At 39.4% G+C, this 16,012-nt stretch overlaps 1 protein-coding gene across 1 annotated transcript in view; it reads left to right on the top strand.

Moving 5' to 3' along the window:
• LOC115948536 (receptor-type tyrosine-protein phosphatase N2-like) overlaps nucleotides 1–16,012 on the top strand; it is a 175,047-nt gene that overhangs the window by 14,905 nt on the left and 144,130 nt on the right. The window contains exon 5 of the mRNA XM_031061727.1: nucleotides 15,781–15,867. Coding sequence (XP_030917587.1) covers nucleotides 15,781–15,867 — 87 coding nt within the window. The remainder of the gene's footprint in view (nucleotides 1–15,780; nucleotides 15,868–16,012) is intronic.

The raw sequence follows: 16,012 nt of genomic DNA on the forward strand, positions 1-16,012 counted from the left end.
AGAGATTTGTTCATATTCTTCGCTTAATTTCCACAACTGGCTTTAAAAATGAAGAGAAATTATAAATACACAAAAACCAGAAAATCTGTTGCTACTGAAGTCTGTTAAAATCACCAAAGAACAGCATTGCTGACATTAGAAAAAAAAAGGTAAAATTTTTATCTCTGATTTTTTTACTTACCTTATATAACTCTTCCCTTGTATAAATAAGTTCCATAAATGTCCATAATTGATTTTAAAGCCGAAGGTTTTGCTTCTGACAACATAGCTTGACCCCCTATCTGAATAATACATGTAGAAAATCCTTTCCTGTGAAATTATCCAGTAGGTACAATTTGGTCTTTGTGTCTCAGCACCAAAACCTGTAGAGAGACATAATTCTAGAATTTTCTGTTGCCAACTCTTCATGCATAATTATTTATGGTCCCTAGAGTTTTCTAGACATGAAATCTTTCTTCCATCTATAATTCTCCAGTTTCCTTGTGATTCTTAGAAAGTGACAGAGATCACATTCTCCATATTACTGCTTCACTGCCTCAATTTTGATATTATATATTCCCATAGGAAAATGATGCTTCATGCTTCCTATTCATCCACAAGAAAATAACAGAGAAGCTGTAGTTAATATGGCTTTGTCACAGAGAGCAATAAATATTGCCTTTTTTTTTTACTGCATGTGTTCAGATTTGTATGTTTTTATTATCTGTTATATGCACAGAGATGTGATAATCTGTTCTACTTCAGCTGCCCTTGGCTTTTGTGCTTTCACAATCTGTTGAAATATATTGTGTCAGAACAGGTGATTCTCACCTGCTGATGTAGATAAATTTACAGGAGAAGAGTCCTTCCCAGTGTCCATCCTTCCCTCCTCGAAGGGCTTTGCTTTTGCACGTTTTCCTCTCATTTCTTTTGGGACCAGCTCTGCATTTGTACCTGTAGAGGAACATAGAGAGAAAATTTTCCAATTAATGTACCTGGTGACCAGCCAATCTGCTGCACTAATGACTAATGGCAAGCATTCACTCTGGTCCTGATGCGGGGGGCAATTTTGGGAGTGTGCCTGGAGCCCTCAGTAGCACCACAAGGACTCCCTCGGATCTGTATTACTCCACTTAGCTGAACAGGAATGGCTGCTGGCCTGGTTTCCCAGGCCAGGCATTCCCAGACTCTCTCATTCCTCTTTCCATGCCTCTGTGCTGCTCTTGCATCCTTTGTTTGGGTCTTCCATGCCAGGTGTTTGGAAGAGCTGGTTCAGGTACTCCACCACCTCTCAGTGAACAGGTTCAGGTCACTGTGCTGACTCCAGGCTATAGAACTGCCCATTAAATATGCCCAAACTAAGGATGGGGCTGGGGACTGTGCTTTGTTCTTATAAACAGTGGGAGTCCTTAAAACATTGAGATGTTGTAATATCTCACAAAAACATATGGTCAATTCTTCTAGGATATCACAGTGCTTTTTGAGTAATTACCATTCAGGTCACTATGAAAAAGTAATGAATTTTAAACTTTTGAAATGAGTGAGAACAAGAAAGCCAAAGATCAGGATTCATGGGAATGCAGCATGCTGAATCATAGTGCAATCTATTATCTGACAGTACTTTTTCATCAGTGGTGTTCTGCCCAGTCCTGAGATGTAAAAATACCATCATTTAATTTTCATGCCTTTTTTTTTTAATTTCTTAACTCACATTTTGTGTACAAAATGTAAATGCTCGACCACTAAAAATTAGAATGAAGTAATTTCATAAATAGAAAATCAGTGAATAAATGTAAGCAGAAGTCTCTGGGCAGCCTGTGCCAGAGTCCCAGTAAAGAATCTCCTCCTAACTTCTAACCTAAACCTGTTCTCTCTTAGTTTGAAGCCATTCCCCCTTGTCCTGTCACTACACTTCCAGATGAAAAGCCCCCTCTGATTTCCCTGTAGGTCCCCTTCAGATGCTGCCTCGAGGTTCTCACACAATCTTCCATTCTCCAGGATGAATAAACCCAACTCCTCAGCCTGTCCTCATAGGGGAGGTGCTTTAGTCCCTTTATGAACTAGTATTTGTGTTTCTTCAACTCCGTTTTTTGAACACTGTATTGTTGGATATTCTTTGTCATTTTGCATTATAAAATGGTCTGGGCTTTATGCTGCCTTGAAGGAAGATGGAAGATATGAAGGAAGGGAAAGAATTTAAAAATCAAAAGTGCATTAAAATATGTATCATCATTTGTCCTCAATCTCATTTACTAATGACTTATATGAAGAAGTTATTTGATATGAAAGAACAGGTTTGCATTTTCAAGGCTTTTTTGCATCAGATATTCAGGGTGCATGACAAGTGAACCCTTTAGCTGTTTCCAGCATTCAGCTTAAAATGCATTAGGGAGTGCTTTGGTGGGGTCCATTTCAGCCTCAGAAGGGAGGGCAACACAATCATGGCACAGATTGTTGCCATTATTTCTGTGCTTCTGCAGGCGACAAAGCATCTGTATGAATTTGTTACTATTAACACAGCTGGAGGTAGTGAATGTTTGAAGTAATGCAAGCACAGGCTGGCACAGTGTCACACTTTGATTATAACTCCAGAGAGTTGGTCCTTCTCAACTTCTCTCTCACTCTCCTGTTTCCAGGATGCTGTTATCTCCCCTGACCTTCAGAGCCCAACCACTGCCATTGATTTTTAGTGAGTGTCATTTGTGTTACAAATTGGTCTGGACTTGAATCTGTCTGTATTAAGAGGTTTAGATTCACACTTACTGATGGTGGGAAAAGAAGGAAAAAAAATTACAGAAAGTGGGAATTTGCTGAGCTGTCAAAATAGAAGTAAGCCTAAAAAGGTTTTATGGCTAATATAGCCTTTGAGGAAACAAGCATGAAAAAATGAAAGTGCAGCCCAATGCAATAAAATTGCAGTGTCCTTAAAATGATTACAATAACAGTGCTGTGAAGTCAGGCAGCTCTCAAACAATCCAGTGAATAGCTCTGTGCTTGAAAGTTATTTAGTTGTTCTCATGAATTCAGGATAAATGTGAACCATTACACATTTATAATTAATAATTATTTAACTTAATGTAAGACACAGACTCTGTTCAAACCACAATGAATCCATGAAATGCATTCTCTCACAAAGTCTTTACTGAAGATGTGTGTTTCAAGATATATGAAGTTACACTGAAGCATGGACAAAAAACTCGGACAGACAAGGCAGGCTGTTCTAACACCATGGACTTAAAGCATCAGTGCCCAGGACTTTTATTATAGATTATCAGATGAGTTACTCTCAGGGCACTTCCAGACAAGAGAAATAAATACAATTTCAGTGTCTAAATTCTTTTTTAGGCTTGGTAGCCTCAGAAAGAATTTAATGGCAACACTATAAACTTGGTGTTAAAAATGTTCCCAGTAGTCCTTGCCATGGCACTTACCTCCTCTATGACCTGCAGCAAACCCCTCTAAGGTCTCCATTTCTTCTCCATTGTATGGATAATATGTACTGTTCTTATGATGACTGAGACTTCCTTTGTCTAGAAAAAGAGGAGTAGGAGTTGGAGAAGACTGGATTTGATAGCTTTATACTGGTGCTTGCCAGCCTGATGAGATTGGCAGAGTCATGGCACTGTGTTGCCCTGTCTTTTCCTACAGGCTGTGTGTGACCAGAGGTGGCAGGAGCACTTGCTCCATCCTTGGGGCAGGAGTAGATGACACCCTTGTCCATTTATTCCCTCCTCAGGCAAATGTGACATCCTTCCTTTGGATTGTGAGGTGTTTGTCTCAGAGGTTGGCAGAAGCCAGGCTTGGTAAATGACCTTTCACATCAGAGAACAGTGGTGTTAGTGTACTAAAAAGTGCCATGAAGCTAATTCCCAGGAGACAGGAGTCAGTGGGAAGAGGGGAGGGAAAATTTCTAGTGGAGCCTTGGTAAAGCTGTATCTGTTTGTTGCAGGACCATCAGCAGCCCTCCCATGCCTCAGTTACTACTGAAATTTGCACGCAAGGAGTTTCACATCAATTTATTTCATACATCAGTAGCTGAGTTTCCCATTATTTTGCTTGTTAAAATATTTACTAATCTTAGCAGAGGAAAAAAAAGAGAAAAAAGAAAAAAAAAGAGGGAAATCCAAAAGAATTAAACTGTGCCCTTAAAATAAAAGTTCCCTTGTGTTGTTTACAGCTTCTCTGAGATGGAGAAGTGCTGTGGTCGCAGACTTGAGACCACATTGATTATAAGCTGCTATTTTAAGCTACACAATTTAAGTCCTGCCTATTTGTATGTGAGTGCCACTGAGCCTGGGCCTCCAGGAGGCAGTGCAGGGGAACCTCTCTTCTCCTTGGTGGCAGCACCACACATGGAAGACCCTCAGGTCCTCAGCACCTTCTGCTGAGATACATCAGAGTCTCCCAGGAAAAAGGCTGCTGTCACAGCAAAACCACAAGTTGTAGCTACCCTTCAAATCAACAGGACATAAATGGGATGCTCTTCACACTGACTTTAAGGAGAGTGAGTCACAGAGCAAGGGGCAGGGTGTCACTGAGGATTAAGAGCTGGTTATGAGATAGAAGAGAAAGATTTGTCATGAACTGCTGCTCCTCAGCGTGTACAGAGATTAGTGGTACCCCATCGGCAAATTGTCTCTGTTAGGAAGAACTATGGAGGATTTAGAAAAATTCCAGATGGATTTAAATACATTGAGGGATTAAGGAGTACAATGGTAGATGAGATTCAGCTAGAAAAAGTGTGACAGAATAATAGACATTAACAAAAATAATACTTTGGGGAAAAAAAGAGAGAAAAAGCAAAGGTATTCTTTAAACTCCTCATAGTTTGTGCTCTGAGGCTGTAGAAAATCTGAAGAAAAGATTTGTTGTATCTATATACATGAATCCTGCTCTTCATATGGTGGCACATATTTTCAGACTTGAAAATTTAAAAGAAAGAATGGAAATCCTGAAGGCAGCGGCCCATTTCCCAACATTTCTAAAACACCACCTAGTGTAATACATATTGTAGGGGGATAGAATATAAGTGAATAAAGGTAGTATAGAAAGTAATCTTACCCCCCTAAAGAGTTGCAGCTGGGTTTATTATTAAAGATTAGGAGCAGGCCTGATGTTAACAGGCCACAGCTGTAACCAATATGAAGAGTGTTATAAAAGAGTGGATTTGTTGGTTGAGGGGAACTGGGGTCAGTTGGCTGCTGTGGGGATAAGGAAGAGGCAGTGCCTAGAGGAGTTGCCTACAAGAAACATCGAGGAGGTGTGAAACTCTGGCAATATGGAACCTTTGCAATATAATGACAATAGAACTCTTGCAATATAATGATAACAACATTTTACTGAGGTCAAGAGTTCAGGAGAAGATTTTTTTTTCAAAGAGAGATTTTTCTTTTCTAATTTTTAAGCAGATACATAATCACATTAACTAATTGTTTGTAGAATTATAATCATAATCTTATTTATTTTCAGAAGGAATACTCTTGCTGCAGGGTATAAGGCAAGAGGAGTTCACTTCTGATCTCTGTCTATTCTTGGCCTAGGCTACAGTGCACATGTGACAATGGAAAGTGCTTAACTGATACTATTTTTAAAAACAAGGGTTATGTGTTTCGTGAGGATCATGTAAGGAAAATGTGGCACCATTCCTGACCTCTGGAGTCAGAGAATGAATCAGTGATTTTTTTCACGTATAATATTCTCATTTATTTGGTCAGGTGTTCCTAGTACTCCTGGGATAGAATATCTGTGTTTGCTGTTTTTTGACTGGGTTTTGGGCAAGTGCCTGAATAATGGCAATTTCATAGGCACCCTTTCACCATTTAAGTTTTCCCTTGGGGAAATGAGGAAATACTATTCTCTGAATACTATTACTGAATAACTCTCTTAATGTCTTTCCATCTTTCTTTCTTGATTGTTAGCGGCGTAAATACAACAATGCCCAAGCCAAAGAAAAAAGAAAAAGCAGAAGAACTAATATTCATTAGAAAACTAAAGTTTATTGTCTGTCAAAGCACTGTTTTTCCCAGGATAGATGGATTCTTAGGTGCTCCTTACAGAGGCAAATCCCAGCTGCCCACTTCTCTTGCCCTCCCTCAGAATTTTTCCAGAATTATCTTGGACTTTATTTCTTAACACTTACTTTTGGGCTATCCTGTATTTAGTGTTAGTTTTAGAAAATCAGGCAGTAGCATGTTCAAGGTGATCTAAAAAAACCTCCAGTCTTGTGCTGCTGGCTGCTGCTGAGAGCTGACTCAGGGTCTGGGGTTAGCATGTACTGCTGGGAATGTGTTTCCTTCAGCATAGCTCTTCTCACTCCTTCTTGATCCCAGCAGCAGGAACTGGAAATTGCTTTCCTGCTCTTTATCCTTTTCTCTTGACTGCTTCAAACAGAAAAAGCAGTCATGGCTGGTGTGCACCAGCCCCTTGCCCATGGACAGGCAGTGCCCAGGTCCTGGCATTCCAGCTCCTCTGCTTTTCCTTGCCAAGCAGTGCACTGAGAGGGGAGATAGGATGGGAAAGAAACCAAGCCTGATGCTGGCCCATGAAAGTGGGTGGTTAAAAATGCAGAAGTCACCTGTTTCAACATTCCCCCTCTTTAATATTTAATATTTTGTATTCATTAGAGCAAGTAATAAGCAAATAGACAGTTCCTAGCACCTGTAAGTCATTTTACAGAAGCTCTGAAATACCTCCATCTCAGAGTCTTGTCACTCAGCCTCAGCCCCAGGACAGACATTCCCGCTCTTTTCCAGGCATGGAGGAAGGATGGCAGCTTGGCTGGAGCTGGCCAGGCTGCCCCTCCCAGATTCCCACCAGCAGGGATTTTGCCTGCACCAGTCAAAGTCCATACTGCTGCCAAATGGTGTCAGCAGCCAGAGAAAACTGGTCCTCAACATTATTCATCCTAAAGACACGCCTTATTTTACTCTCTAATGCATTCCATGTGGTATTCCAGACTCATATTTCTGAACTTTGATTTTTCTTTTTTTAGGTTTAGCTTTTTATCTTCAGTACTAAGGAGACTGTGTTGCTTATTAAGAAAGTGATACTGTTATAGACTTTTGCTCTGTCAGTGACAGGAAGCTGATTTGATGTCAATCAAAACAAAGATATTACTGAGAAATGGCCAGGTGGAACTTCCTTAAATAATTATTTTAAACTTTGAAATTCATCTTTCTTAAAATTCAGTATTTAAAAAGACTAGAGGGGGAAAAATACTCTCAGTAATTTTACTGAGTAAAAAGTACTCTTAGTTCTCAGATCACTACAAAAAAATCTTCAGTGTAAAAACATTCCTATTTGTGTCCACTAAGAGAATGATTGTTTAAAAATCTTAAATATAAACACTTGGAATAAATATAGTGGTAGGCAGGACCAACAAAATTACGTTTTTCAGATCAAAACTCACATTAGCTCCTACAGTAAAGTACCACCACAAGAAGCCATGGATCTTTGGTGAACTCATCCAGGCAGGTCTTCTGGTAGACTTTTTTTTTTTTGCTAACAAGTGAATCTGTGGGATAGAGAACCAAATGAGAAATAATCTTACAATTCTAACTCAATGCTTTGGCCTGCAGGGCATAATCTGTGTGTAGCTCCCATTGTTTAATAAAAGTTGATTACTGAAATTAAATTCTTCAACAGATTTCATCCATTCAGCTTCTGTTTTCAAGAACTTTGGATATGTGCCTTGTTACCCATGTGTTTAATATCTTTTCCCTTTAAGGCACATTTCTAGGTGTAAAGCTGAAATGTGGTTATTTCAAAATTTAGAGTGAAAGCCAGAATGACTCATTTAGGTACCAAACTGCTGGATGCTGCACATATTCCCCAAGGATGTCATCCACTTCATTTCACAGCACTGAACTTCTTGAGAGACAGGTGAAGACATACCCATACAGGGAGGTTACACGCCGCCTTTCCTCCACTGATGAGAAGAGACCTTTGAAGACTTCAGAAGACAGCCCAGACTGCAAAATATCTCCCTGTTTCACTGAGACATGCCAAACAAGTAGGATGTTCAGGGATCCAGTGTGCCTAGTGCTGCTCTGCTGACAGGCACTGGGTCTAGGACCTTCTGTCTGTCTTCTGCTTATTACTGTGGGGCTTGGAAGGTGAAGCAGGAGATGGAAGAGACCTTACTGAAGTTGGTCTGAGCAGTTTTACCTTCCACATGCTGGAAGAGTGTTCTATGTACCAGAAATGTGAGGTAACCTCTGTCCATCATCCTCTTGATGTCCCAGTGGTTTGTCTTCAGGCCTAAAAGCAACAGAGAAAGATAAATAATGCACAGAAGGGGACCTTAGTCTTGCAGCACTCAGGAGTAAGGAAGACTGCTGGTCCGAACTTATTTTTTTGAGCACGTGTGCTGTGAAAGTGGTTTTAAAGTCAGCATTAAGTCTGAATAAAATGTCTCTTTCCCAAAAGTCCTAGATGCTGGTTTCAAGCTCTGCTTCATTCTCTGATTTAGATGGGTATTAAATACTATTCAAGTTGAGCTCAAGTGTGTGGCAGCAGCTCTCTGGCTACAGAGAGCAGCACACAACTTTTCCAGGCATTGTGCTGGGAAAGGCTGTGAGAAGATCAGAAAAAAGAATGAGAAACAATTCTTATCTTCACTTGCTACACCTGTTGTTGTGAACGTGTGGAATGTGTTATGGAGATTTGTTTACCAAAGAGTGGTTTCTTAATTAGCCAATAGTGATGGTGTTTGAATTGGAAGACCAGTTAGGTCCAGGTGTATCGTAACTGTCTGTAAAAGCAATGAGTTTCTTAATGATGATGTAATAATATAATAAAGAGATAGATCAGCCTTCTGTGAATCATTAAGTCAATGCTAATTGTTACCTGGCTGGGGGCATGTTGCCAACAACACAAGTGCAGCCAAACTTTTGAAGATTCTCCACAGGAGATAAACAGAGTCTCCATGCCACTGTTCTTGAGTTTGGACAGCAGAAGAGGCTGGGTGTGAGTGGCATTTACCTGCCCAGAAAATACACTTACTGCTGGGAGGATACTGTAGTTAAGCATTCAGGCAACTTTGAGTCTGCAGAGAAATGCCTTGCAATTTTATTGTAGTGCTCATCACTCTTGAAAATGGGCAAACTGGCCATCATTGCCTGTGTTCTGATCTAAGCAAATTTTAGGTGTATTGAACCCTACCTTACTTGAGATTTTACTGGGGATTAGACTGACATTTAGGTTTAAAGAGTGCAATTCCCAATGTCAGGCCCATTTCTGTACTGTATATTATTCTTCATTTTTGCAGAAAATGATTCAATTGAATTAATCTGACAGGGCTGACTGGATGTCCATCACAGTGCTGCATTACAATTGCTAAACAGAGTATTGGAAGGGCACTAGGTACAGTCTGGTAAAGACAATACATAATTTGAATGACTGCACTAAGGGAGCATTTCAGAGTTCAGTAAGTGGGTTTCCAATGGCAATTGGGTTGGGAGGAGGAAAAGCAAGTGAGAGCAAGTGCTTGTGAGACTGACATAACCTCAGCATAACACTGAGCTACATGTTGTTCTCCTTGGGCTGAGAGCAGGCTTGGCAAACACCAGCAATCAAGCCATCTGTATAACTGCATCAGATTTCTTGCTACCAAAATGGTTCAATTTATGGGATTGTTTTGACAGGCATGTTGGGAAATACAGAACATATACTTTTCATCATTGTTTACTTCTGTTTTTCCTCTTGTTCCCTTTGACATTGCCCACTAGCTCATATTAAAGTTTGAGCTCCATTTAGCTCAGCATGCAGAGCTGGCCGTGCTGCCAGTGTCCCCACAGAACTCCTCCTGTGCCTTCATTTACATGCTTTCTTTTTGTTTTTTAACCAGAAGGGGAAACTTTGAGCCTTGAATGCATAAATCATTAGGTCTAGGTCAAAAATAGGCCATTATTCAAAATGTTTGTTCTCACTCATCAGATTTATACTTAATCTTGGGAATTTCTTGAAAACGTGGAATCCATTTGTAACATTGTTCAGAGAATTGGAGCATAAAGCTGAACTGATTATGAGATCAGCATCCAATATTCAGCACTTTTTTTCTGTTAAAGTGGTCTAACTGGCCATTCATGAAGCAAGTCTAGTCCATAAGACTTATTTGCCCACAGCAGGCCCTTAACAAGACTTCCAACTCACCAGTGAGGCAGAACTTAACTTCACTGGGATCAGGGTGCTCCAAATATGCTCTAAATCAGCAAGATGTGCTCTAAATTCAGTCAGAGGCCCTGTGCTAACATAGTTTGGAACAAAATTTTTGGCAGGGGAATAAATGAAGTTTTTAAGTTAATTTTCAGGTGGCATAGTATTTGCTACTACATCTCCTTCGTATTTGGTAGGGAGTGGTATATAGAGCCAATAGTGCTGGTGCCTCTGCTGTTAGATCCAGAATGGATGCAAGTCAAATAATAACATTGTCTTTTATATAACAATACCAGGCAGATGACAAGGAAAGTTGGTGTAATTGCCTTTGTTTTATGGACAGTGGAATTGCAGATCAGGAGGATGCCTTGACTGGGGTAACTTGATAGACCTCTCCCAGGTGAAGACATATTCTGTTCCTCATTTGTTACTTGTTTAGCTACAGGTATTCTCTCATTTATGTATGAAACCACTGAAGACAGTGGGATTGTTTAGACAGGCTAAAAATAATTTTTAAAAAAGGCTAGTATTACTATACATTTTTATCTGAAACTGAGGAGAAACTCACTTGATGGGATTGTTCCAAGTTGTGCTAACTTCCTGGGAGCAGATTTTAAAAATTACTTCTCATCACTGCATTTTTCTTGTAAATTGAAAAGTTAAATCTTAATAGTCAATAGCAGAGGAAGATTATCATTCAGTTCTATTATTTAAATTACCTCTGTAAGTGGATTGTTCCTTAAAATATTTCTGTTTTCAGCTTTCTCACTGGGAGGGACCTAGACACTGGAAGATACAAAATCTTATTTTCACCAGACAATCTAATTTTCTGGTATTCAATGTCCAGTACACTTTGTGGAAACACTTTGACAATTACATATAGTTGGGTTTCCAAATCCACTCCTGAGCATTTAAATGGATTGCACTAATTTTCAGAAGTGCTCAGCTGCTCACATTAAAGTTAAGAGATATTTATTCCTGTGCTTTCATTTCAGATTCATGTCTAAATAAAACCGCTTTATAGGCTAGATCCTGCCTTTTTTGGTTTGGTTGTTTGGTTTGAGGTTTTGGGTTTTATTTGGTTTTTTTTTTGTGTGTGTGTGTTAGACAAAACTCCTGATGAACTTATAGGGAGCTGATTGGCTCAGGATTATTTTAGGTCAATCTAGTAGATCTGAATTGGATGATTTTTTTTTTACATGATTAAACTGGATACAGAAGTTTTCATGACTATGTCATGGTGTTAAATCATGAAATCAGAGTCTTGAACTGAGCTGGGGAGTCATTTCATCTGAAGGGATAGTGCAGTACTACCATATAATATTGGCTATTTTTAGCGGAAGTATAAGCCATATTCTCCAGGAGGTGTAACAGTGCAAGAGCCCTGCCCTGAAAAGTTAGATCAAACAAAAGCAGTAGTGAAATATTTTGCAGGTGACACTCTGAAAGACTTTGAAACTATATCTATCAATCTATGTACCTTTATAAACCCCAAAGGAAATATTTATATTTCATTCCCCACTTATTTATTCATTGTCATTAGTGTGTCAAAGTTATTCTACCCATAATATGAGATAGAAATTGGCATCTGAATGAGCCAGAGTTCTGCTACTGATGCAGTAGGGTCTGAATCTATCAACCAAAAAAAAATAACAATTAGGGTAGCACTTACAGGTACAGATGGTATTATAAGATAAAGCAATGGAAGGAAGTACATTATACATGAATTTTATATACTTTCTGACTCTCTTTTCATCTTCCAAGAGAGCTGGAGATGGAAACTTAAAAAGGACCTCAAAAGAATTATTTTAAACAGTGAGATGTATCACATTTTCTTTTAGCTGCTGTTATTACAGTTGCCTTGAAAGAAGGTGCAAAAGAGAAATCTACAGCAAATGGAATGAGAGCAAAGGTATGAAACCCAAAGTAAGCACTGTCTCAAGATGTCAGCTGGCAACATCTATATCATCTGCAAAAAGGTGCTCTGCCATCTAGCAGTTGACTCTTCCTAAGGCCAAAATCTAGCCTAAAGGTGATCAGAAACCTTCGAGGCAATAAAAAAAAGTAGTGGTAGAATCAAATCATAGAATCATAGGATATCCTGAGTGGGAAGGGACCCATGAGGATCACAGAAGTCCAATTCCTGTCCCTGCACAGGACACCCCAAAAGTCACACCATGTACCCAAGAATATTGTCCAAACACTTCTTGAACTCTGCTGAGAGTGCCGAGACCTGGGAGCTTGTTCCAGTGGCCATCAAGCAGGGTGTTAGAGGCACTGCAGAAACCATTTGTTTTCCTGGACATAGAAAGAGTTAGCCAGCCTCAGGAGAGCTTGGAAAATGTAAATAGCATCCATGAGAGGTCCTTTTTGTGCGTTTGTTTTTTTACCAGCTCATGTTTTTTATCTCTGAGGCTTATCTAAATTGTGATTTCCGTTTTAAGGATTCACTGTTACTAGTGTACTGAACTGCCTTATCACAGACTCCTGGAAGGAAATGCATTGAGTTGCACCTGCCTTGGCCCTGGAATGTGAGGGGCCACAGCTCAGGGACTCCCTCTGTGCTGTACTGCACTGCTGGGGGTGCCAGCAAGGCCCAGCACCAAAGGGATTCCCAGAACCCCCACTGGGAAGTGCACTGACCATCTTGACAGGTCAGATAAAGCAGTGTGAACCCTACCCACAATTTTTCTCCAAGTCTTTGGCCTTGATAAAATATTTCTGTTGTCAGGGTTGTCTAAAGAGCCTTCTTTCTACTGTTACTACTTCAGTCTAGAGTGTCTCACTATTTGTTCTTTATCTCAACACTTATTTTTGTCTTTCTTTCTTGGTTTGTCTAACACTTCCTGTTGAATTAATTCCATAGTTGTTGAACCCTCACAGTAAATAGACAAAACTTATTCCTAAGAAAAGCCCTACTCTCTAAAACAGAAACTGAATTGAGCAGGCTGAACACTAAGCACAGTATGTGAAAGATCACAAATATTATCTTTTCTGCAAGTATTGAGTGCTTGCACTGAGGATGAGTGGGAGGGTCATGGTTGGTGAGCAGGTGATGTTTGAAAGATTGTCCTTGTGAAAGTCTGAAGTCAGATGGGTGATGTGGGTGAACAGTGCTGCTACCGGGTAAGCCAGTCCACTGTGCTGGTGGAAATGGTGTGATTCTCTCCACGTAAACAAAATTAAAGGCAATCACCATGCAAACCATGCAACAATGAGCAAAATGAAGCACTGAATAAAAGCAAAGCTTTAATTGAGCATGGGAAATCATGGCTGGGCATTTTTAGAGAAAGGTATTGAATATTCTACTGTCCTACAACACAGCTGTGATAGAACTGTAGTATGCAGTACTAGATTGTGTTTTCCAGTGTTGGGAAGTTGGAAAAATTTCATTGGAAAATATCATGATTGTAATCATTCTTAATGGGAACCCTCAAATGTGACTGTGGGATCAGCAATAGTATTGGTACCATAGAATACTAGTCCTGCAGCTTTCCTGTGCTATTATGAATGATAATTTCTTAGCCTATCAAGCTGCTTCTGAATTTGTGAACCTTTGTGTTTGAGTTTGATATTGCATGAGAGTTACTAAGACTGCTCTTGGATGTTCAGGCTTGACAAACAATGGCCTTCCTGCACCATTTTCTCACCCATTTCCCCTCCAGCATTATTGCTGGTTTGTAGCATTCAAATGCTCTGATTACACCCCCCATTTACTGCTGCTGCATTGGCTTCTTGCAGCATATCTTGTTTTTGAAGCTGGGGAATGCTTTTTCAGGGCAGTAGGGAGGAGTGAGCTGGGAGTAGGAGGTTGAGGCTCCCTTGGTTAAAAAGCAGCACCAATGGACACAGCAGCCTTTGCCTGCATCAGGCTTGCTATTACAGTAAAAGCCCACTTGCTGACACCAATCATTTCTGTAAAATTTAAGCCAGCCTCTTTGGGAGAAAAGATTTAATTAACACATAAACCCCAGAGTAACAATGACAATCTGCTTTCATAGTGATGAGAATAATCGCGTTTCTATCCACTGTCAGTCTTTGAAATATAACAGTTTTATGAATAATCTATAGTACATTTTTTTTCCTTACACAATCAATCAGATTCTTTTGTTACTTTCACACAAGAACATTTCTGTCTTAGAAATCTAGAAAATCTCTATATTTATCTGGTGCCTAGAGGGGCTACCTCTGGTTGTGTGACAGGAGGTCTCTTGAGCATTTTGGGCTAGTAGCATGAAGGGAGGCTGAGCAATTCCATGCTAACCAAGATCCACATGAGCTATCCCATTATTTAAATAGAGGTGCCCTTAGGGCAGTGCATGCAGAAACCAGTGAAAAAAAATCACAACCAAAAAAGAAAACCAACCAAAAACAAAACCTAAACCCCCAGTGTTCATTGCAGACAATAAATAAAATAGTGGCAATGAATTACCATGATGTAAAATTAGATAAAAAAGCTTCAACTCTGAGGTAGAAATAGTGACCTTTGAAAAAAGCTTTGAAAAAAATCTTAGTCCAGTTGAAAACATTGTGTCTAATACTACATGCTTTTTTGACACCTTCTTCTCCTACTTATTTTAAATCCTCAGAGGAACAAATACAGAACCTTTTTTCCTGTGGGTTAATCTCAGGAAAGTTGTTTCTGCTTTACCGTGGCCTAAGTTAGATATGCTTGTAAGGTATAATTTTATGGTCTTTGGGGCTTTAACAATATTGAGAATAAATCTATGATCGCAATTTAGACAGAGAATGTTGTCTCTGTTGTTTTCACTGGACACTTATATAATTTCTGCATCTCTGTTCTTTCCTAATACTTTCTTATTTGGTTCCACAGTACTGAATAACTAAGCAAGGTAGGATCTGTATATTGGGGATGGAATGCTCTAAATACATCTTTAGAGTTGTATCAGCACTAATACCCTGAAATTTTTGCAAATATAAATTTTGCATCTGGATAAGTGCTTTTTAAAATGATAGCAGTCATATTGTGTTAGGCTTGATTGCAACATGTTTTCTAAATTAAAAAAATGTAAATGTGGCATTGACAAAGGTTAAAAAGATTTAAAGAGGTCTCTGTCAGCAGTGTATGCACACACCAAGCTAAATCCTATGTATCTAATCAGTGTCCTCTGGACTGTGTGTCTTGCTCCATTGTTTACTTTCAAATCCATAATAATTTTGTATCCTTTCACTGGGCAAAGATTCATTTTAAAATCTAATGAGTTTAAAAATATGCTTTTCACTTGTCCATTTGATACCGAGCCTGCAATTTGACTTTCATTGTTTGTTTCCCTCCTTGTCTCGTCAATCCTTTTCTTTCTTTCTGTCCTTTTACTTTATTACATTTTTTATTGAGGACTGAGATGAACTGGTAGCTGCATCATGGGCCCATTACACTTCCTAACAATTCCATTTGCACCTTATTGTTTGTCTTATTGCTGGAAAATTCAGGTGATTCATCATGCCTGAAGAAGCACCTGATCCCAATTCCCTTGATATCACGATCACTATGTGACAGGAATACAGTTAGTGGTGGCTTTCAGACTCAAAGAGGCCAAGGTGATAACTCTTTTGGGACCTTTAGCCTCTCAAGTATTGATGAGTTCCATTTTTTTAATGCTCTGTTTTCTTGCTCCCTTTCAACAGCCCCCTGAGTGTGGAAAAGGGCTTGGAGTTAATAAAGGAAGTGGCAGATCTCCTGAAGCTGCAGATGAGTGTCTTCGATGATGTCAAGTATGTACATGGGATTTTCTCCTTTTTTATTTTAGTGGATGTCTCATTATTTTTGAATAGTTTGTCTAACCAGGAAATATCTGCTCTTTACTGTCAAAATTAAGGAGAACAGGCAAGAGGGGAAAAATATTGATGATCATTGTAA

The sequence above is a fragment of the Geospiza fortis genome, unplaced genomic scaffold (genome assembly GCF_000277835.1).
Source record: "Geospiza fortis unplaced genomic scaffold, GeoFor_1.0 scaffold282, whole genome shotgun sequence".
Taxonomy (NCBI): domain Eukaryota; kingdom Metazoa; phylum Chordata; class Aves; order Passeriformes; family Thraupidae; genus Geospiza; species Geospiza fortis.